Consider the following 24,948-nt stretch of genomic DNA (forward strand, 5'->3'; position numbering starts at 1 on the left):
ATAGTTCTATTTAAATTGAAATATTGTTTAAGTGTCTATACTAAAGATAATGTATTTGTATGTTTTGATAAAAGAAAACATGTCATGCTGTTAATTACTATTTTATCTGTTTAAGCATTTTCAAATTTTATTTTGTAACAGTATAATATAAAATTACTTATCTATTCCTTATATAATAACTTTTTTGTTTTGACAGCAAAGGTTGTTATTTTAAATATAGCATTGACTGTATTTCTTTTATATTCCATTATGATTTAATTCGTTTTATGTCAAATAAAATTTTATCATAAAAGTTTTTTTAAAAAAATTATGTAATATTTGAGGGCACAAACAATGATAAGTAATACCTACAGTATAGGATAAAATATGCTCTTCCTTAAATGAAATACAAACTATTAAAATTGGGTAATATAAATTCAAAAATTTTTACCCGGTTTATTTGCAGGAGCAGAGAATCGAGTAATACTTTCTTTATTATTTTCCACCTTAGTCTGTAAGAGAAACACGCACAATATTAAATTTAACTCATTTATAGATAATAAAATTCTGCAACAGTTAATTTTAACAATTCATTTTCATTTTACCTCCATCGTGTTATTCTGCTCCATGGATATTTGTTTAAATGCTTGATGAAGAATGGCCTTTACAACTTCAGTTGCATTTGAATCGTACAAGATGGCATTGTTAGGAATTAGACTATACTGTTGATAAATAAATATTTCAGTTATTATGATGTTAAAAAAAGAAAGAAAGAAAAACAACATAACTAACATAGAGTTTAAAAAAATTGAAATGAAAATTCAAATAATTAACTTGCAGGGTTGTAAAATAAATAAGCAGTTATTATAACGAAAACTAACCCTTTTTACAGCCTTATTGGAACGAAGACTTAGGGTTTAAAGGTACTGAGTTACCATTCAGTAGGACTGGGATTTGATCCTCAGTGGTGGCTTGAAACCAACCCAAATTCAGAATGATGGGTATCAGATTGTTTGGGAATTAAGTATAGGTGTATTGCTGACCACATTGCTGTAATTATGTTGTTGGTCACGAAATTGGGGGCCTTACCAACTACAACGCCCCTGGTCCCAAGCTGCTATGGGAATGATTTAATTTACGTGAACACTCTAACATCTGCAAAGTAACCAAATACTTTACAGATTCTAGATAATTAATTTGTTTACAATTTTTCTTTTTAAATTACTTTTATATGGAGAAAGTGAGAAAAATGAACTTAAAGTAATAGTTAAAGAACCAAATAAAGGATTATACATAACTTAGAATATAATAAAATTTTATCAAGTAATATTTTATATAAATTATAATTAAAAAAAAAGACAGAAAAAGGACTGAATAGGACTTTCTCCAGTTGTTAACAAACTTACATTTCTGAGTAGAGCTGCAAGTAGCACCAGCATATCATGAGTTTTTTCTATAGGTTGAACCAAAGTTTTGGCAGGATCAGTATGGAAAATTTCTTTATTTATCAAACGAAGAACAACTTCAGAGAGCTAAAGATAATTGACAAATTAACAGACAAATCAAACACTTGAAATAGATGTTTAAATTCCAATAACAAAATGCATGCCATTTTAATTTTTATAAAGTATAATAAGAACACAAAATTGAAAAAAAAAAAACTTTTAATTTTAGATAACCAACAGAATATTACAATAACACTGTAAAGGCCTGGTTTCTTAGGAAACGTCGACGTCAGCTTGAAACGAACGTTTACCTCTGATTGGTTAATTTATGAGTTTGACAGCATACGTCATCGAATGCTCAGCTTGAATGACAACTGCAGTTGGATTACAACGTGCGATTAACAACAGAAGCAATGGCGGACAACAGCCAACAACAGAGCATTGAAATCAGCCAAGATTTTAATTTTAACATTAAACATAGCTTCTTTTTCCTCTTCTTCATTTAGCTAAGCTATAATGTGTTTTTTCTTGGACAAAGTCATTATTTGTTCTTTAAAGCATTGGTCGACAATCACAAAATCAATACAAATTCAAAATAAATATTTGTTTACGTTATTAACGCATGCGCAATGCAAGATAATGTCTGTGTTGAACCGACTGCTCACGCTGAGCTAACAAAAAGGTATTTTTATAAAAAATTATATCAACTTAAAGCTGACGCCCAGTTAAGACGATTCTCCTAAGAAACCAGGCCTTGAGCTAACAAACCAGTATTTTGTTGGTGTCAGGGTAACGACAACTTAACGCTGACGCCCAGATAAGGCGCTTTTCCTAAGAAACCAGGCCTTTACATAGTCACAGTGTAGCGCTACTGGAGCGAGACTCCAAAAATAATCCCTTTAGTTGCTTCTGATAAAAAAAATAATCCCCAAAATAGTTGCCAGATGCATAAAATAGTTTTTCTTTTTGACCAAATTCTTACAATATTTATACTTTAAACACATAAAATGATCCAAATAAATTATATTTTTTTGAAATTTACATAAAATATATACATAGTAAGTTAATTTTAAGTACGCAAAATGCAAATGCCTTAAACTCAATCTGTTGAAGATGCTTAGATATCATGCTATTTAGATGTGTACAAAAAATTTTAAAAATAATAAATGAATAAATAAAAAAATAAAGAAATATATAAGAAAAAATGGCATGATATGATATGAACTACATAAACATTATTCTCAGTGTATTAGTTGTGAATAGATGAAAAATAAATACAACTTAATTTTAGCATTAGCATTAAACAACTTAATTTTTTAAATTTTCTTTTCTGAAAATTTATTTTCTCTCAAGTCTCAGAAACTTTTTGGTCAATAGTTAATTAATAATTCAATAGTTAATAGTCTATTTGACTTTTTCATACATTCATTTTCACATAGATCAATTAATTAAATTAAGTTACATTAATATTTGCTGTTTGATGCTCAACCAACTTCTTTTTTTTTCTTTTTTAAAAGATAAACATTTTTGATTAGCATCCAACAGATTCTTTTTCACTTCTCTTTAATGAAGTACTGTTCTGCATATGACTAACATTAATTTTTATTAGTTACTATTTAAATAAGCAAGAACTCATTCTTTTGAACTGTTAGATTATACTAAAATAACTTTAACATGAAAGTTGACCATCATATTGTGGATGGAAAAGGATAGAGAAATGATTCATTCTAAGTCTTCTAGTAGGAAGGAGAGGTAATTATCGAGAGGTATTTAGTTCAAACCTTAATACTAGTATAATAATAAAAAAAAAGAAGTTTAAGTATCCACACTATAAAAAATGGGTTTCTTAAAATTCAGCAAAAATGTATCATAACAGCTCCTAAAAAATTTAGTCAGATTTGAAAACTCCGTGTATTCAAAATTGAAATAGCATATACTCATTTTTGAGTCTGAGAAATGCAGTCTCAAAAGTGATGTGTAGGGAAGAAGACATGTGAGCGAGATGTTCGTTGGTTGTGCGTAAGATTTGCACCAATGACCATCCGTCCATAAGTTACAACTCTTCCTAAGATTAGAGAAAAGGAAACACAGAGACACAGAAGAAAAAATACAAATAAAATCATAGCTTTCTTCTGCACCTCTGTACTTTCTTCTGAGTTTTCACACTGAGTAAATTTTTAATCACAGAACTGTCATAGAATCTGTTTTTTTTTTTTTTTTTTTTTTTTTTTTTTGTAGTGTGCTTTATTCAATTTATTTAGCTTTATCCATAAGGATAAGATTTAAAGTATTACTGAAAATAAGGGGAAATTATAAAAAGGTGAGAATTAAAAGTTGCGAAAAAATAAATAAATAAAATAAACCACACATTAAAAAAAAAAATTATTCCTTGAACTTTCTAAACCTAAAATAATAATAATTGCTGCAAGTATTATTTATATACACATTTAAACTTCTGAAAAGTAGAATTAATTATGAAAATAAACTTACAGTTTTATTTAAATATTCATCAATTTCTCGATAGTTGTGTCGTTTTTCAGATTCTAAATCATCTATTCTTATAGTAATATTAGTATGGAGAAAATTTTCTAAGCTATACAAACGAGTCTGAAAACAAAAATTTTAATTATTATAAAGAGCAAGGCAGAATTATTTCAACATAAACCAAAGAACACTTGGTCATTTATATTACATCATACACACAATTCAAATGATGTCTAATAAGGAACATATTAGTTTTAGTTATTGACATTTTAATTTAGATATTTAAGATCTATTATTTAAATTTTATTGATTACAGATTAGTAAAATTATGTTAGTTTATTGTGTATTTTAGTTGTAAATCATAATTAAAAAATTGATTTATAAGTGTTTCCCTAAATTACTTAATATTTCGAAAAAAATATGTCTTATAAATTAAAACTATAAAATATTTACTTCTTAGAAAATTAAATTAAATTAAAAAAAAAATCACATTAAATACTTATTCCTTTAAAGAATTAAATCAAACTACTAGAATATATCGACATACCTTTATATGCATGAATTATGAATAAAAAAGTGAGAATAATTGTGTGAATATCTTAAAATAGGTGTGAATTTAATAAAACTTAAATTTATTTTATCACAAATATATTGCATGATTTACAAATACCATTTATTAGAACCTTGCCAGCTTAAATTAAATATGTAGCAAATTTAAATAAAAAGTTTCAATTTAAAATAAATTGTTTTTAATGATACATTTAAACCATACCACAAATAATTTAAGAACAAAAATGAGCTTTATTACTAAAGATAAAATAAAAAATTATTAAAACACAATTTTTTTTCTAAATTTTCTTGTCATTTGAGTGAATCAGTTAAAAATTATTTAATGTGTGATCTTTTTGTTGCTGTATCGATAGCCAATAATCTGTAATCAAATTTGTTCCACACTGTCTAATGGTCTGTTCAAATGCATTTCTTAAGTTCTAACAGTGGTTGACAAACAGTATTGTTGATGTAATACCATTAAAAAAAACTCATGTGCTTTATTGCACCATCTCTGGATCTTGTTAGTCATGTGATTAAGGTTAAATCACTGTAATGTCTAATATTTAAAAACCACCAAAGCCAAAAATACTTCAAGAATTTAAAGAACATAATTGTGCATTATTAGGCACAGCAGACAGTCTGAAGCTACACAATTAGTGCAACAAAATTAATTACAGATTAGTGTTTGTTGCGTAACAAAAGAGTCACATATTAAACATTTGTAACTCAAAATATTTTTCTTTAATATTAAAATCTGTTTATTTATTTGCGTAGACCAAACCCTCTAATCTCAAAGGCAAAGAACTTCGATTGATTTATTTCAAAAATATTTCCTGCAATTGAAATTAAGATTTTAATTTTTTGGTCTCGTAAAAATTAAAAGTAATTGAATCTATTATGGTTTAGTTTTAAACAAATGCATTATTATAACACATTGCAGAGGAAAATACCGGAAAGTAATGTATCGATGCATTTGATATTTGCTATCAAGATTTAATTTTTAATCAATAATGTATTCACCCTCGTTAGCAACAACCTTTCAATGCCGGATCAAAAATGAATAGAAAAAAATGAATTGGTTTTTAAGACTAAAGAATATTTAATAAGCCAAAATGACATTACTTTCCAGTCCCCCTAATATACATAAATATTAAATAATTATTAAGATCTATGTGAAGTTCGCATTTTCAAAAGAATTTTTCAGGGCAATTAGATTAGAAATTCAGTAATTAAATATAACAAGAAAGACTCTAATTGTGCAAGATGAGATTTTTTGGTGTCTTTCCATTCTAAGATAAAATTTTAAAATGAAATAACTAAATGATATTTCATAAATTGCATTCTTCTCAAATAAAAAAATAAAGCTTTAATACATTTAATTCCATAAAAATAAACAATAAGAATTCATTTCAGTTGACTCTCAATTCCAGTTTTAAAGATTACTCCAATCTTAATAGCAAAACTAATAAATTTGCTAACATACAAAAAAACAGGATGCTGCATCCAAATGGGAGAAAAAAAGAACTGCAAATAATTGCAGTGACAAGTTAAAAATTATATATAATACAAAGCTTAAAATGTACTATGGTCTGGAACAACTTGAATTTAACTTGGAGTATCGTGAAGCAATTGTCATTGGACCAGCATCTGAACACTGACAATCGAGAGTAAAGTAATGACACGCTTCTTTAATATTTTGGTTTGGAGATATACTCAATTTTTTCTTTTTTCATCTCGAAATAGCACACTTCTATAATTATGAATAATATATGTTCTTCATAATTTTTCCTCTGATTTTTTGGTATGCCTTTTTTATTTTTAAATAAAATGATTTACTTATGATAAGTAACTTATAATAAGTTACTTATTATAACATTTAAATTATTTATTAAAACATAATGAATAAATTTAAGTTAGATAAAAAATCCTTCTTTTCATTAGTTTATCAAATTATAAAAAATTATATATTAACAAAATTTATTTTGTTTCAAACATTTTTAAGAATAATTTATTTTTCTTTTTAAAATCTAACAGTCAACAAAAAACAGAGAATGAAATCTTTAAGTTATTGGTTCTCAAGGCATGAGACTAAATTTTCTTTATTTCTACCTCTGCCATAAAAAAAGCTGCTTAAATAAATCAAAAATTTAGATTTTCCATATTCTACAGTTTTCAAAATCTTTCTGTAGTACTCTGACAAGCTTAGTAACTACAAACAGATCAGCCAAAATTCCTGGAAAATATACAGTCAGGAATAAACAGCTTTTACATTAGGGTAATTTCATTTCCGTTTTATTCAATAATTTCATTTCATTTGGCAATAAAAAAACTTGTAACAGCAGTTTTAGAAATGAATGAGTTTTTTAAAATTAAATTTCCTTATTATAAACTTCAAAATTTTTAGTAGAGACAAATCTCCACTTATTTGGCAGATAATCACAAGAAGTGATTATCTGCTATTGAAATTGGAATTGGTTTTAGTAGTTTGATAGTAATTTAACAAGTCTTCTATATATGGGCAGGGTAAGATTCATATTCAATTTTACCAATGTGATTAGTTTTAGTGTTTCTTCTTCTGCTACAATAAATAAAACTTATAATTATAATGCAAGAGAAATAATTAAAACTTACATTTTGGACTTGTGTTTCATTGTTTAAGAACACGATTGCATCATTAACTGTCTTTAGCTTACTTGGTAACTCATGGTTAACAGTCAGCTGATTGCTAAGTGAAGCATTTAATTGATTGACTGAAGTCATGACATTAGTTAATTGCTGCAAAAAAATAAATAAATAAAACCTATTAATTTCATTGAAGTTACTAAAAAACACCTTTGAATGCACATGAAAATATGATTGATTCAAGACAATGATTGGTTCAAAATATGATTGATACAAAAGTGAAAAACCCAGAACATTTTATGTGCAAAAAATTTAAATCAAGATATCAATTTATATACCATACTGTTTCATATTTAACATAATTTAATGAATTTATATTTATAACTAAATTACCTACTAATGAAGAATATCACACCTTTATTGTAACAAAAAGAAAAAATTAAGTTCTGACAAGAATAGTGATATTGGATATTAAAATCACATGCATATGAGTCACAGATACATGGCTTTTAGAAAACAATACGAATCACAATGCGTAGCTTTTAAAATACCTATAAAAAATAAAATTGATATTTGACATTACTAACACCAGAATATTAATCGTAATATTGGATTTTAAAAAGGAGTGAATGAAAATTGCAGCATTGGAAATAAAATGCATGAATATGAATCGCGGCACAGGATTATAAAACTGTGTGAATCCGAATTGCAATACTGGATTTTAAACCTGCAGAAATACAAATAGCGATATTGGATTTTTAAATTGCGTGAATAGGAATTGCGATTTTTAAATCTCGTGAACACGAATCGCTATGTTCAACTTTTTAATTAGATAAATACAAAAATTGATGCTTGAAAAGTGATAATCAAAAATTTTCTTTTGCAATTAGGGAAAAAAATTGGCAATGTTTAGTTAGTGCTTGAGATCAGTGAAAATTCAAGAGATTTTTTAGTTTGATTTCAGAGGGCAAAAAATGAAGCCTAAAATTGAGAATCCCTCACAAAATGCAGCAGAGTTGCACATGAGAGTGCAAGAATCCAGCTCAGTTTAGAGATATGTGGAACTGTGTTTCATCAAACATGTTAAATAATTGACGCTTTTATACCCTACGGACTGACATTATGCCGAAATGGAAACGGTTGAATAAAGTATGGAAACGTTGAATGCAAAAACCACACCTTTTGCATAATTTGCTATGAAAACCAATATGGTAAAGAAAAATATATCATTTTGGAAAAGGGAAAATTAAGCACTTTTTAAAAAACACCCCATGAAAGAAGCACCTTTAAGGGCTTTTAAGAAACGAAGATCTGAAATCAGCACAGTTAAGCACTTTTTAAAATTGCTATGCACCATGAATTATTTATAAGTAAATGTCTCATTAATAGGATTTAGCAAAAGTTTCAAAATATAAATTTTAGACTGCAAACTCGGTGACATTTTCATTGGATTATAAGTTTTTGATTCTTTGATATAATATTAATGTAAAAATTAATTTCAGCATAAACAAATGCTTATGTTCAAGCACTATTGTAAATTAGAGGGAAATTTAATTCTGCTTAATAATGACCTGTCTCTGTAAGTTCACATAATATTTAGACCTCATTTATTCTTGAGAAGTCGTTGAATTAATAATTTGTTGTAATATAGCTTATTTATTTCATCTAATATAAATTTTTATATCGTGAAGTAACAAAATATAAATGTTTTTATTATATAATTGTATTTTTCAAATAGTGTGACAAGATGGAATTAATCAAATATTGACTTAAATTTCGCTTATACCTGTTAAACAAAATAAGAAAAAAAAAAGATATATATAAATAAAATACACATTCTTCTATGGAAGCCAGAAAGCTACGTAAATAAAAAATTTATGGGCTAGTATCGTTTTACTAACTGAGTGCATAAAATGTATAGCGAATTTTCAATTAATGACATTATTTTTTAAAATGCATGCATTAGCCAAAGATTTGAAGGTGAATAGGCAGCTCTGCCGTTAATCTACCCAGAACATGAAGTGTATAGAAAAATAGGAGGCATCATATTACATATAGCATTAATTGGCCTACATAAATTAGAAATTTTTTTCTACAGAACCTAGGTAGAGACACACGGATGTTTAAAAGTTCTAGCTTCAAAAAAAGTAAGATTTTTTTTAAAATTCAACTTACCCCTTGCAGGAAATCAATATGTTGATTGGCTTGTTGAATAGCAGTCTGGACTTTAGCATCTTTCCCTGATGTATTTACAGATGATTTTGAAGATGATTCAGAAGAATTAGACAATTCTTGAACTGTAACCTAAAAGAGATAAAATTGAACAATAAAAACATTAGCCAATTTTAAAAATCTACAAAAATCACATATAAACTCTTCATCCCATACTTCGTAGAATAAGTGAAAAAATAACCAGCAACATACACAAAAATATTTGTTTAAGTATATATATATAACATTTATTGATTTGTGTTCATGAAAATATTTTAGCTTTAAACTATGAATTCTTGCTTTTTTAGAGAAATAATATTTTAACATACATCAGAGTTCCCACTCTTTCAAAGCAAAAATTAAGCACTTTTTTTGAAAAATTAAGGACCTTAAAAATAGTATAAGTATTTATCATTGAATAAATATATACCAAAAGTGACGATTCTTATTATTTTTGAAAACCTTGTCTTTGTTTTTAAAAACATTTTCAGATTGTTAAGGATTAACGACATCTATGAAATATCCTATCTATGAATATACATCTGTATTCCCTTCTTAATAATTTCATTGAAATTGAATTGTAAAATTAGGAGCAGATATCAAAATTTGCATTTTTTATTCATAATTAAAAAAAAGAGAAAATAAATTAATTTGAAATAAAGAAAGTAATATATTTCGCAAATAAAGTTTTTATATTTAGCTACTAGACATGCATCACAAATTCAACTGTTGGCGAATTTTGGTAAATATTCAGTTATGCCAAAAAAAAACAAACATTTCTATTAACAAAATGTTTCATTTAAAAGGGTATACATTAAAAAAATTAACACTAAGAAGTTGAATTAGAGTTATGCATGAGAGAAGTCCTATTTCAAGTAAAAACGGGTCATACTAATATCTAATCACCTGAAATCCCTCCACTTTTTTTCAATTATGCTTAACTTAATATATATATATCTTTTTAAATTCATTGTCATAAATATTTGCAAGAAAATTTTTATACAAAAAAATACAATTATGTTTAAGATTTATAATTTTCAAATATATATGTTTTATTATTAGTTCTCGAGGGAAACATATAAATGAAAGGGTCTAAAATGATTTTCCAAAGGTATCAACACATTCCTATGACCAAAAAATTGGTAAGGTTACTTAATTAACAAATATTGATAAATAATTTTTTTTATTATCATTTATAGATATTTACTTGCAATATTTCTTTATCATCCACTATCATTCTTAATATTATTCTCTACTATTAGAATCATTTGATATTTTATTTTTATCCTGAATTAATAATTTTGGAAAAAATGTATTCAAAACTTTATAAAAAATATATTGAAAACAGTATGTAACTATTTTTAAATTATTACTCAACAGCAAATGTGTTATATTTACTTTTATGAGCTTTACAATTATTTCCAGCCAAAACTGATATTAGGAATTAACTTTACATAATATTAACTGATATTAGGAATACTAAACAATCTGACGAAAATTTTTTAAAGCAACCAAAAATGAAATAGAAATTAAAAAAAAAAAAAAGCATATTAAGTTACAATATTAACTGAGAAAAACTATTATTAAAATCTAAGTTTGAATTTTATTCTAATCGACATTAACATCAAAAAATTTGGGATCTTTTAATTGAATAGATAAAAAATTTTATGTAACAATCTGCCTATCCTTAAGAAATAAAAACATTAACGTAATTTACAACTTAAAAAAAAATTACATCGCAGCGCAAGTTATAAATAGTTACCAAATATTTAACTATCTTGTTAGGAGCAAATCATGCATTCTAGGTGGGATAGGATTTTTCAAACCCTGTTTATTACAGATCTGTTTAATTTTTAGTGCAATCATGAGTTTAAAAAATTTTTACGGCTTTTTATTAATTTACAGTTACTTATTACACACTGAAATATTATGCAAATTTATTTAATTCTTTCAAGAATTTTGGAAATAGTTTTCGTTATGGATACTAGTTCAAAATTTTTCCGGATACTTCGATTCTTAGGGTTTTACTTTGTTCCTATGAGCAAATGCATTACCAGTAGAACTGAATTTTTTGAATTCAGTCAATTTTGAAGGTCAGTGAGGGTTTTCCACTTCAGTACCTTAGAACTCCCCCCCCCCCAAAAAAAGCACTATCTCTTACATGTGCAGTATTCCCCTTGTCCCCTTGTTTTAGAATGTCACTCTTCTCATAGAGTATCATTCTAGGCAAAAGGCAGTATATATTAATGAAAGAACCAATGCATTAATAAAAGGACATGATTTCTTCTCTTTGCCTGTAGCTCTCTCACTCTAATCTCTCTAAAATGCTTTACTCTCGGTGCATGGTCTAATTCTAGGTGATAAAAGAACGACTATATGAATTAAAACAATGAACTAAAAAATTGTTCTTATCAACTATAGTGATGTTGAAAAATTAAGCACCTTTAAAAACCTTCTACCAAAATTAAGTACTTTTAAGGGCCCTTATTTTCCAAAATAAAAGTTAAGCAGTTTTTAAGGACTTTTAAGGACCGTGGGAACCCTGTACATAGTCTAATAAATAGTCTGGTTCTAGCAATTTTTAATATCATTAATGTTGAGAGCATTGCTCACAGATACTGCAGATATGTCTTAGTATCTTTGCATTTCTCTTGAAATATAGGAATTTTTTTTTATAATTCTATCATCACAGACTTATATATAAGTGGAAAAGCTAAAATTTTGTTTGAGTTTAACAAATGTGCTCAGCAAGGTGAATCGCTATTAGCTATGCTGCTCAATATCACCTTTCTTACATTTGCGAATCACATCGTTCGACAACCAGGAAATATATTCACAATGTCATCTGTGCCTATGCACACAATATAGTAATTACTGCAAAAAAAAAAAAAAAAATTAGACTAATAGAACAAATAAAAGAAATTACAGGAAAAGCAAATGAAATAGGCCTAGAGATTAATGAAGCCAAAATAAAATTCATGATAGGGACAAAAACAGAAGATTAAGTACAAATACAAGGTCTAAAAATTGATAAGAATTTTAAGGGTACAAGTACCTTTACTTATCATGGTCACTAAATGTGAAATTCTTGACTGCATAATAAACAGACACAAAATGGAAATAAAACAATATTTGCAAATGATTATTAAAAAGGAAATTAATTTTGAGAAAATGTATAATATATAAAACCCTAAAAAGACCAATAGTAACATATGGGTCCGAAACCTGGGCTTTATTCAACAATATTAAAATATATTAGGAAATTTTGAACATACCTAGTATAATTAGAAGAATTAATGAAGTCAAACCATTAGTTAAAATAACACATGGAGAAAAAAATACACCCATGAAATAGAAAAAATAAAAAGGAAAAACATCATAAGATTTATCAAAGCTAAAAGATTATAGTGGATAAGGCATGACAAAGGTATGAAGGAAATAGATATGCCTTAGAAAATCATGAAAGGAAGATCAAAGTCAAGACAGCTGAATCAGGTTGAGGAAGACATAAGAGGAGAATAATGAGGAGACCAGAAAAAAAAATGAAAAACTGGAGAAACATGGAACTTTATTGTAGAGAAAGGCTTTTGAGCTGGAAAAGAAGAAGTATAATTCTGATAATCTGACACAACTCTAAGAGTTTCAACCAATCATATCAGAGGAAATCACTTGCCATCTTAATATTTTTTAAAAATCTATATCACATTTCTTCATAATTAGTAATAGTATATCATATGAATATAAATTATGATATTTTCCTCTGAATTCAATAAAAATACATTATCCCATAATTTAATTGTGATTCATAAAGTATGGTTCGGAAAAGTACAAAAGCAAATCATGATGATCAGCTGTAAATACCTATGCAGCATAACAAAAGTAACTTTGTTAAATCATTCACATATCTCTGAATTTTTTTTTTTTTTTTTTTTTTAAACACTGCACTGTCAGATTTCTTATTTTATATAGATTATATAGATCACTGTCAGATTCATCACTTTATATTGTTTTAGCACTGTTATATTTGTTATTTTATTTGAATTATCACACTATTTTTTTATGTTTCTATACAAACATGATATAAACTGTCATTTTATGATTGCAATAATGCATTTATTTTTAATAATTTAATTAAGAGTATAAAGCTTGATCTTTTAGAAAGTTTATCTAAAAGACAACCAAGATAATCCATGGATTTTGATTTTCCAATAAATCTGCAGTCTCTTCTGGATGCTAAATAATCACGATTTTAACTATTATTAAGCTATTAGACAAGAAACTTGTAAAAATATTGGTCAATACAATAAATGAGTAAGAGACATTTAAATTTGAAAGACAATAATTGAATAACCTCTTACTTTTACAACATCTAATTCTCCTGAGAGATTTTGAGCTGTTGTTTGTAGATTAGATTGTTGATCTTTGAGCTCTTTCACATTGCTTTCTAGAGCTGTCATTTTACTTCCAAAGTTAGCAACACTCTAAGAATAAAATAAATGATTATTTACAGTACTTTTCAAAAAACAGAAATTACTGTATTTTTCACATAAATGATAGTACAATTTTTTTTAAAAATAAATAAATACATCAATTAAAAATTTTATTCAATAAGTTCCTGTATTACCTTTCTTAAAATAGATATAAAAAATAACTTTAAACTAGGGGTGCACTACCTCTTGATCTGCAGCCCAAGAAAATATAAAAAATAAAAACATTTTTGAGAAAAAAAAAATCTGAGAATTTTGAATTGCACATGTAAGTTTTGTCCAGTTTGAGCTTATTCCATCTTAAATCAATATAATTTTCCAATTGCTTTTTTTGCCGTTAATGTTAGGGATTTTCAGAAAGTTCTAAAAATCTAATATTTTTATAAGGACATCATTAAGATATGCGAATTTCGAAGATTGTAAATCACTTTTATGGGTGCAAGTTTCATTGTAAATCCAAGAGACTCTTCAATTGTTTTTCAGCAGCTAGTATTGCTATAGTTATCCCTGCGGATTTTAATAATACATTGTTTTTTTAAACACCTGACAATGTCTTTCGAGTTTAAAAATGTGCATTTAAGTAAATGCTTTTTGATGAGTTTCATTAGTGCAAACTTCATTGCAAATCTTAATGACCGTTAATAGTTTTTTCAGAGGTGATTGGTGCACATTTTTGCCTGGCTTTAAAAATTTTGATATTTTTAGCATGGTGTTATTACAACTTGGGAGTTTAGAACTACGCATTTAGGTAATGATTTTTTGACATTCTTTATTTGTGCTTGTTTTATCACAAATCCAAATTATTTTTCAACAGTTATTTTGACAGTAATTGCAAAACATTTCTACATGGTTTTGAAAGTCCCCATTTTTTAAATGTGCTATTATTACGACACTTGAATTCCGAAATGCGAATTTAGATAACTACTCCTTCACATTTCTTCATTACTTTTTATTTGTGCCTACTTTATAGGAAAAACAAGTGACTTTTTGATCCTATTTTTAGCAGTTATTGCTATGTTTTCCCATGTGGTTTTGAAAATCATTATAGCTTAACACAACATTAATACATTTTACAAAATTCTAGATACATGCCTTTTCACTGTTTATTATTTATTGTTATACATGCATTTTTAACTGCTATTTTTTAATTGTCTTTTTCAATTTTTTTAAGCTTAAAAAGAATTAAAAACATATTTAAGATTTGTAAAATCTTTTATAATTTATTTAGCATAAATTTCTCAAACTTGAAGTATATTCCCGATTATATAATGACCTTATTTTGCATTATAACGGTTTTGTTTTAATTCAAATAATTTTAAACCTTAAAACTTTTAATTAAAGCATTTAATTTATTTAGTAGAATATTACTTAATTGAATTACTTTTAAATGGACTTTTTCATTAAAAAATGTGATAAAATAGCCGGAACTTTTTCCAGTGTTTTTATTCATTTTGTTTAATTTTAATTGAAGTCTAATGCTTAAAATAATTTAATTTTATAGAGTTAACTGATGTTTTCATATAAAAAATACTATAATTGCTAATATCTGTCTAAATACTTGGACAAGCAAATTGGTCAACCTGCTGTTCAAGTGGCCCTTCACTTAAAAAGATATTGCACCCCTACTTTAGGTGTTTCAGGTATATTAGGTGTGAAACTATCTTCCACCAAACGTTTTTTACAATTTCCTGTATGAATAATTCTTTCAAAGATGCCCATAAATTCTAATATAAGGTACAGTGCTTTCTAAACTAATTTTTAGGGTCTTTGTTAAACACTGCAGATTTAATGAGGAGTTAATGCACATCAATGAGGTCGGAAAATCATTGATAGAAATAGAAATGTTACTTAGTGATTTAGTTTCATCACACTAGTAATGATTTTTGTGCTTCAATTATAACAATTCTAATTTCCAGTTGCAGAATTAGAATTTTTAGATCATTCTAAATGAATAAAAATATCATTTCATCAGATACTGTACATTAAGGTTATTTTCAAAGAGAGATGACACATTTTGAGTACTCATGGTACAATAAAACTATGAAGAAGCAACACCAACAGAAATTACACTTTTTAAAGCTGGAAGCTAATAGTTTTTAAAAATTGAGTTATCATAAGCAGCAGAAATGAGTTGTATTTTTGAGAATAAATAAACTTATTTATTTTGTATAATTATTATTTTAAATAATAATATTCTTTTGCATACTATTTATTTTTGTAAGTTAATTTCAAAGTCAAATACTTAAAGAGAAAATTCAGGAATATTACAACATATTTTAACAGTAGAATGAAATGAAATTGTTTTAGTACATTAATACATTAACAGACACAATTTTTTTTCATATTAATTCAAAAAAATTAGAAAGTACATGACATATACATTCAAACTATACCAATTAGTACAATAATTTATAATGGCATTAATATCATTTTTCAGCATAATTTTGTTCAGAATTTTAGAAATCGAGTTTTCTTTTGTTGGTACAAAAAGAAAGAAGTAAATCAACATAAAATAGAAATACTTGACTAAAAACTCAAGACAGTATATAGTCACATAAGTATATTTTTATCAATAGAACTATTTTATAAGGCATTAAAACTGCATTCTCAATAAAGCATATTCAAGTAGAAAACAAATATAAATTAAAGATAATTTTTTTTAGGGGATTGATGCAATGTGCAGAAATTGTAAAAAGCAATTTTTGAAGAATTAAAAATTGTCATAATAGCTAAAAATACCTCTGATAAAGCATGCATATCTTTTGGCAATTGTTGAATGGCAGGAGCAGCTGCAATACTTTCTCGCAAACTACTTGCAACTTCTTTCAGATGCTTGACCTTTAAACAATTATAAAAAATATTAAAACATCAATAAAATGAAAACGTAAGGTCAAAAAAACATAACAAAAGAAAAATTAGTAGAAAATGAAAAAGAAAATTATTATAAAATTAGTAGTGTTTTCTGAAAATAGTCATTTTTTAGCTGTTTTTTTTTGGTAAAATTAATAGTCATAGTCGCTTTGCCCTGATTCAAGCAAGGAATAATAACATAGTGGAGACCCTAATGGTAGGATCCTGTTTTCTCATATTATTTTTCTTATTTTTTTGGGTAATCATCAGCATAAAATTAATTAAAATCATACTGATATATTACCTTTAAAATATTTTCTTATGTTGGTACAGGTAAATAAATTTGGAAGTATTAACCTAAAATATTTGTTTCTCATATTTTATTTTCCTATTATTACATTCCTGATTTCAATGGATTTTTAAATTTAGAGTTAAAAAGTAAAAGAGTTGTTTTTTTTATTATAATGTTATTCTAATATTACTTTATTACACTACATTTCAAGATAAACTGATTTTAATTGGTGTCTTATGTCTTTTAGAATAAATTTTATTTGGCGTTAATTACATTAATATATTATAATAAATTATCATTAAAGAGATTCATTAAATAATTCAGAACTTAACAAACAACCTCAGTCATAATGTGATGTACGAACAAATTGTATTTAAACATAATATCAGCCTTTTTAATAACCAAAAATATTAAATCATGGTAGTGAACTCAGCACTTTTGTTGTAACAATGTGCCTTTATAACAATTTTAAATACAAAAAAATGATTACTAAGCAAAATATGTTCACTCTTAAATCATAAGGGAAATGTTTGGATATGGGAAGTGGGTCACAAGCATAAACAGACTGCTTTATGCAAAGAAACAACAATTATACAGGTTGGTGAGCAGTAGCGAACAGAAAGTTTAGCCTCCAGTATATTTAATGGAATCAAAAGGTTAACTAGATACATAGTACTAAAGTATTTAATTTTGATACATTTAGTATTACTTTTTTGGTAAAGTAAAATACATAACATTCAGAAAAAAAGAAGGTATATACAAACTGGGTTAAAAAATAAAAGGACTCGATTGTGATCTTTCTATTTTTATGCAATTATTACTTTGATTTCCACATAGTTCAAATCCTATATTTTTAATACGATATTATTTATTACAACAACTGAATTTTGAAATGAAAACACTAATTCAGTAACTCCTTTTTGGAAGAGTACAATTCGCGTAATTTCACCCTTGATCTTCTTTTTTTCGGTAGCTACTGCTACGGATTGCACAATTTTTTCTAATGTAATGATGATAGACAAAATGCGAAAAAGAAAATAATTAGCGTGTTTTCCCCTTACACAATGTGAGAATATCGGCCATTATTAAAATTCTTAAAAAAATATTACACATTCAATTTAAAAAATTATCTTGCTTTATCTGAATTTTTTTTTTTGTTGACGTTTATGCTTTTGTTACTTTAAATTAGTAACATGTATATTTGTTATTATTAAAAGTATCTCGCAGAAAGTCTGAAAAAATTCTGTCACACTGGTAGGTACTTTATTTAGGATGGACTAGAACTGCATAATGAGCTATTGCTAATGGGCTAAGGCTCAGAGAAACATCCCTGAGGATGATTCGAAGACATGCCATCACAAGTTCGATCCTCTGCAGAGAGGATGATCGTGACTTTTATAAAGTCCTCTAAAATCAAAATATATTCATTGACAGAGATAATAGGAAGAAATGCTTTTCTCATAACATAAATTTTGCTAATGATGCTTGCTATGCAAATAAATATTTCAACAGCATGAGGTATTTTTGTTATATTTATTTCATAGATAGTGACTAACTAATTACACATTTAAAATTAGGATTTATTACAACTCATATGGAATGAATTTGATAATATATATATATTTTTTTTTAATTATAGAGCAAAATTTAGTTAATTTTCACAGCATTAAACACTAGACCTTTTGCATTTTACTCAAATTACTTTTCACTAAAAATTTTTTTTTTGCCACGTTAAATGTTTGAAAAAAGGTTTATCAATGAAATTTTTTTAATATAAATTTGCAAGTTTAATGCTTGGAAGCAGACATGTTACATGATATTAGTATAAAATATTTAAAAATAGTGCTAAAGAGTTCTCAAACAAATGTTTACATCATACAGCAGTGTCAACTTATATAAGACAAACTTTTCCACTAAAAAAATATTGAAAAATTACATATCAGCTCAACAAATAAAATAACAATTCAAATTAACGATATTGAAGTTTTTTTTTTTTTTTACCTCAGAAGTTATGTTTTCAATATCAGCAATATTTTTTCTCACATCTATGTAAAGTACAGAAACATTGGAATCAAGCTGCTTTAAACTGGAATGTATCACATGCAAAGCTTCAGGTGTATTTTTATTACCAGCTTCAACTAGAAGAAGAAAGGATATTAGTTTCACTGATATTTTTATTTTATCTATGTTTTAATTCACCTAAAAGGTAAAAACTGAAAATATAATTGAGCAAAAAATTGATATAAAGAGTATGACACGACAAATTTCTAAGTCAATGTCAAAATGGTAATATTAGAGATGCAAAAATTGTACGTTTACGACAAGTTAAAAAAAATAAATTTTTTTTAAGGGTAATAAATTTTTTTGCAATTCGGATTATCAATATTACGAAAAGGTCTAAATGGAAAACATTGTTATTTATTTCTGTTATCAATACAGAAAAGTGTTTGCTTTAAAATTTTACCTTCATTTTATAAAGCAATGTTTGAGCAACCACCTTTTACCAAGGTAAGTTCTGCTATATTAAGAAATCTTGTTGTGCACTTGAAAATGTTGACCACATACCTATCATGGAAAGGGAAATATGTTGACTACATATTTCCCTACATGACAACTTACATTTAGAATCATCATACACTATTATCAATGATGTCAAAGGAACTGCACTTCATTTTCTTCCTGCAGAAGCTTGTAGTTTAAACAATATTGTTATACAAATTTCTGCCTTTCATTAACATACTCAGTCTACAATAAAAGCAATTTACTAATCTAGATATGTATTTTAAATCAAAATAGTTGGTCAAAATAAGTTGTAATTACATCGCATCTATTTTACTTTTTTAGCATTGTTATTGTTACTTTAATATTAAATATGGATATTTACTTCTAACCACAAATTTGCTATAAGACAATTTTTTCTGGTATTATAATGGACTTTTATTTTACGGTCATTTGAAAACATAAAAACACTGATATTAAATAAAATTTTTGAGAGAATATAGAAATAATTATGTAGAAGATAAGAGTTTCTTTTGAAAAAAGCAAGAAACAAAATTAAGTATATAATACATGAAATTTAAGTAGAAAGGTGGTGGTGGCTTTGAATTTATGATATCAATCAACCACATTCTTATAGGATGTTTGATAAAAATTAATACCAATGATATAAAGGCAAAATTATAATAGGAAAATATCAAGTTTACCAATTGCATCAATTAAATTTTTAAAAAAAAATGTGAATACAGCCACTAATACTCTTTTTTTAAAAAACCTTATCTCAATATTACAATTATTACTAATTAAAAAAATAAAGAGAAACTAGTGTCTGTAGTTTCAATGTATTTTTTAAAACAGAGGAATTCAGTGCCTACAAATAAATCTTGAAAAAAAAATCAGTTCTGCAGAGTAATCTTGAAGAAAATTTTCAATTTGAAAACATTCAAAATCGTATACAAAATATCACACAAAAACAATACAATTATATTTTTACCAGAAAATTAACATTGCCAATAAACACATTTTTAATGCAAAGAAAACCAGGGAAAATTTTGCTCAATAAAAGTTATTAATTAGGACAAAAATTTTGACATAGAGAGATAAAGTTATCATGAGAAGTTTAAAAGTAAAAAATACACTTTTAAAAGGTCAGCATAGGAAAAATTCCAGCACTTGTCGAAAAATTGGGCCGGGTAACTTTTTTATGTGAAGAAAATTAGCATATTTTAGTTGAATAGTGATTTAATTAGACAAGTTTTTACTAAAAATGCAACACCATTTCATATTTAGAGAGAAAAAAAATTTCTCAATAAAACATTACTTTTTCAAAAGTACAAAAAATATGTAAATATACAACAACTAGCAGATTGCAATAAAATAGTACAGAATAAAAAATTGGTGGCAATTTAGTGGCAAGAGGAAAAATGAAAGTATATTAAGATTTCTTTCAAGACATGGAACATTTGAATATGATATAAAATTTATCAGATTTCTGGAAAGAAATTTATTTGAATCTGTATTTTAATATCAGTAGATATCACTAAGCTAAAAAAGAAAAAATATATTTTTAAACAATTTTTTAGTATTAAAAATACTTAAAGAGGTCATTTTCCTTACTTGTAAATTCAAAATATTTATGGATATAAAACATTCAGCACATACCTAACATAAATCAAAATTTATAAATGTAGTTAAACTAGCAAATAAAAGAAGAAAAAAAAATCCAGCTAATATTATTATTTTATGTTGAATATTTGACATGATGAATTTATTAAAAAAAAAAAGAATTAAAAATTATACTACATAGACAAATTTTCTTTTCCTTTAGTTTTATTTAAGGTCAAACAAAACAGATTATATAAAAAATGCTTCAGTTAGAAAACAACTTTCAACACTAGTATTTCTAAATTATATATTTTCTGCATAAATAAAAGTAGATAAATTATCTACTATAACTAACTACTTATCTACAAACTATTTACATTATCTACCTTTGCAACTCTTATGTTAAAATTTATTATATAACAACACATTTATGAGGCTACTATAACAGGATGCATAGCCAAATTTTTAAACAAGAAATAAGTACTTTTCAAGCACTGAAAGAGGATATTTAAGCACTATATACATTAACAAAATAGTTTACAAAAACTTTATATAATAATGATAAAATAACTAGTTTCTGATATAGAACTCTTTTCCTGACTATATTAGCCACCACAAAAAGATCGAGAGATTCTTGGTTCGATTTCAGAAGGTGGAAAATGAAGCCTGAATTAGAGTATCTTGCAAAATGCAACATAGCTGCACCTGAGAGGGTAAGAATCTCACCGAATCTAGCTCAGTAAACGAAAATGCGGACCCGCAAGTATTTTAACAAACATGTAAAATGATTGGCGCTTGCATAAGCCACGGACTAAAGGTATGCCGAAATGCATTGTGTTTGAATGAATTGTAAAAACGTTGAATAGAGCAATGTGGAAACCACGCTTTTGCATAATATGAGGCGAAAATCGACATGGTAAAGAAAAAAGTCTTATTTTTGCACTAAGTCTTATTAAGTACTTTTTAAAAACACCCAATAAAAAAGCACTTTTAAGGGCTTTTAAAAATCAAAAATAAGCACCTTTAAACACTTTTCAAAAATGCTGCACACCATAGATAAGAAACAAAAAAAATAAAATAATTTAATTAGTGGAAAAATAATTGAATATACCCTCATTCAGAATAGAAACAAGGAATCAAATTGCAATTGAATCAATCTTTAATTAAAGGGACCTTCAAATACACTACTCAGATAAATTATAATTTAATGCATAACTTTCTTCAAATAAGTTTTAATACATCATGAAAATTGTGAACATTAAAATAAACAAAAACTTATAAACAAATCATTTTCAGTTATTGGTGATAATTTAACAAGACTTAGCATTTTTATAGATTTTATTTCTTAAAGTTGAGAGAAAAAATGTAGCCATGTTGTATCAAAAACAAAAATGTTTTTTTATAAAGTTCATATTACACATAAAAAAATGAGAAGAGAGCAATTCAACCACATCTTCAAACATTAAATATGTCAAAATTAAAGTTAAAATAGGAAGTACTAATTTGCTGTTATTAGGTTAAAACAATATTAGATAATGCATTTAGCACACTTTTTATTTAATAAACACAGATAAAATAGGGCTTTAGTCAATAAGTTTTGATTTTATTTATCTTATCATAGAATAACATGACATCTTTAAAATGAAATTAATAATATTTTTAAAAGAATTAAAAAAAGAATTTATTACATATTTAAAAAAAGAATAAAACATATACTTTCTGACTTAATGATGTTTTAGAATTTTATGTTAACTCTTACAACAGAAGGTTTAGTGTAGGTCACATAACTTCTTTTGCATTCACATGATAAATAACATTATGTTACTTGATTAAAAAACTTCACTGGCTACAAAAATATCCAGATGGAAAAAAAAATTCTAAATGCCTCAAACACTCATAAATAGATGTCCATTCTCAAGACTTGCCAGGTGTTAACTCGGTGTTAAGAAGAGTGATTTGATATATAAAATGTAAAAATGTCAACGAAAAATAAAGGTGAATATCAAAATTAAAAAAAAAAAAAAAAAAAAAAAAAACATAGTGGTGAGTGAAACAAAAATAAAGATGAAAAAATAAAAAGAGAAAACACACTGTGGCTGAGAATGGTGAATCAGGGTAAAATGCATTTCCACATGTTATGGAGAGGTAGAGAGGAACTAATGTTATTAACAAGGGCATCAAGATGAGTTGATATGACTGGAGTAGAACATTTTCCCCTCTTAGCTATTATGGTTTTTCTTGTTCTGTTTTCTCATCTTTATTTTTGTTTCACTCTCGGCTACTGCTGTTTTTCAAATTTTTATTCTTACCTTAATTTTTAACTTGTTGATGGCAAATTTATGTTTAATATTTCACACTACTTTTGTATTTATTCAAGTCTTCTGAATGAGCACCTATTTTTGCGTGCTTGAAACATGAACTTTTATTTCCATATTTTATTGAGATATTTTTGAAGCCAATGAAGTTTCTTAATCGAGTAATATCTTTCATCCTCAATCTCTTGGGATTATTTATTTAACATGTTAGTTAGACTTTAGATAAAAATATTATAGTCTTTTTATGAACAAAGAGTATATGATATAAAGCAGGGGTGGCGAACCTTTATGCACCAACGTGCCATTTTCTCTAAAAAATTGCTTAATGAGGTCATAGACGTGCCGTCAAATAATTTTAACTTCGTGATTATTGGGAAAATAATAATACTAAATACTATCAACTCAAAACTCTTTATTTACATTGAAAAAAATATACATTTTGCAATGTCTCAGTTATACACGCAATTCAACTTAAAGTAACATCAGTATGACTTCTGTTGTTGCAGATTAAATGACCAATAAGTTATATTAGGTTGTAAGATGTTAGTTTAAGCAGAACTGTTGATTTTTTTGCTAGTTATTTATTGTTAGCTTGTTTTTTACGGTTATTAATTGCTTTTTTAGTATTAATTTTTTTATTTATTAATAATTGTTTATTCTTTTGTTTGTTTTTTGTGAATTTTAATTTAATTGTTACATATGCTTCATAGCGTAATAACATTTGTGTAATAACAATTCATAGTGTAACAACAATTGTGATCGGCGGAGTGCCTTTTTAGAGCAAATATTAGAAATTAAAAATTTATTTCAGTTATAAAACTCATTTACTTAAATATATCAAAATTTAACATAATAAAATATAAGCTTTTTTAAACCTTTAAGTAGCAATATAGTCGGAAAGACATAACAAAATTTCTTTTTGTATAATTTCTAACTAATAATGTCATTGTAATAATATAGTTGCTTATTTTTTACTAAATATTGAAATTTTGTAAAATAACAAACATAAGATTCTGTTTGTGCAAGCATCAATTAAGTCTGAAATAAAAGTTATTCAAACATTGCAATTGCAAACATTGACGATTCATATATTAAATAATCATCAGGATTATAAGATACATCGCAAGCGATACATTCACAAATTAGGGCACAAATTGAGCCTATAGATCACAATTTGTGCCCTAACCTCACATAATTGTTAATTTTGCCCCATTAAGGAAGGAAATAAATTTGTTATAAAAAATATAGGTATGTTGCACTTTTTCTGTTGCTGAGCTAAATTTTACAAAGTACATCAAACTAACTAAATTTCATGTAGCTCTTCTCTAGCTGTAATAAGTTTTATCTTAATCTTTCATTACAGTCAAAGTTTCTTCTTCTGTTATTTAAAATTTGGAAAACAACTATAACAACTGAGTTAACATTACAGTCTTTAGAAGAAAAACAATTATTTCTAAAACTGATATTTAGAATCCATAAAGAAAAATAGAAGTATTATAATTTTTTTCAAATTTTGGGTGGAGATAGCAAATAGTAAGAGCTTTACGAAACGTGGTATGCAAATCATTAAAAACAATAATATAAAAAAATGCAAACAGTTCCAGCAACAG

At 26.2% G+C, this 24,948-nt stretch overlaps 1 protein-coding gene across 8 annotated transcripts in view; it reads right to left on the bottom strand.

Annotated features, from left to right (window-relative positions):
• The window catches only part of LOC107451567 (uncharacterized), a 64,337-nt gene that overhangs the window by 4,843 nt on the left and 34,546 nt on the right, over nucleotides 1-24,948 (bottom strand). For all 8 annotated transcript variants that reach the window (XM_087167927.1, XM_087167925.1, XM_087167929.1 and 5 more), the window contains 9 exons: nucleotides 18,924-19,060; nucleotides 16,520-16,618; nucleotides 13,652-13,774; nucleotides 9,258-9,386; nucleotides 7,092-7,235; nucleotides 3,915-4,031; nucleotides 1,386-1,511; nucleotides 585-701; nucleotides 431-491 (listed from right to left, as the gene is read on the bottom strand). In XM_087167927.1, coding sequence (XP_087024053.1) covers nucleotides 431-491; nucleotides 585-701; nucleotides 1,386-1,511; nucleotides 3,915-4,031; nucleotides 7,092-7,235; nucleotides 9,258-9,386; nucleotides 13,652-13,774; nucleotides 16,520-16,618; nucleotides 18,924-19,060 — 1,053 coding nt within the window. The remainder of the gene's footprint in view (nucleotides 1-430; nucleotides 492-584; nucleotides 702-1,385; nucleotides 1,512-3,914; nucleotides 4,032-7,091; nucleotides 7,236-9,257; nucleotides 9,387-13,651; nucleotides 13,775-16,519; nucleotides 16,619-18,923; nucleotides 19,061-24,948) is intronic.

This window comes from Parasteatoda tepidariorum, chromosome 7, assembly GCF_982258835.1.
Source record: "Parasteatoda tepidariorum strain Cologne lab strain chromosome 7, Ptep-v5.0, whole genome shotgun sequence".
NCBI lineage: Eukaryota > Metazoa > Arthropoda > Arachnida > Araneae > Theridiidae > Parasteatoda > Parasteatoda tepidariorum.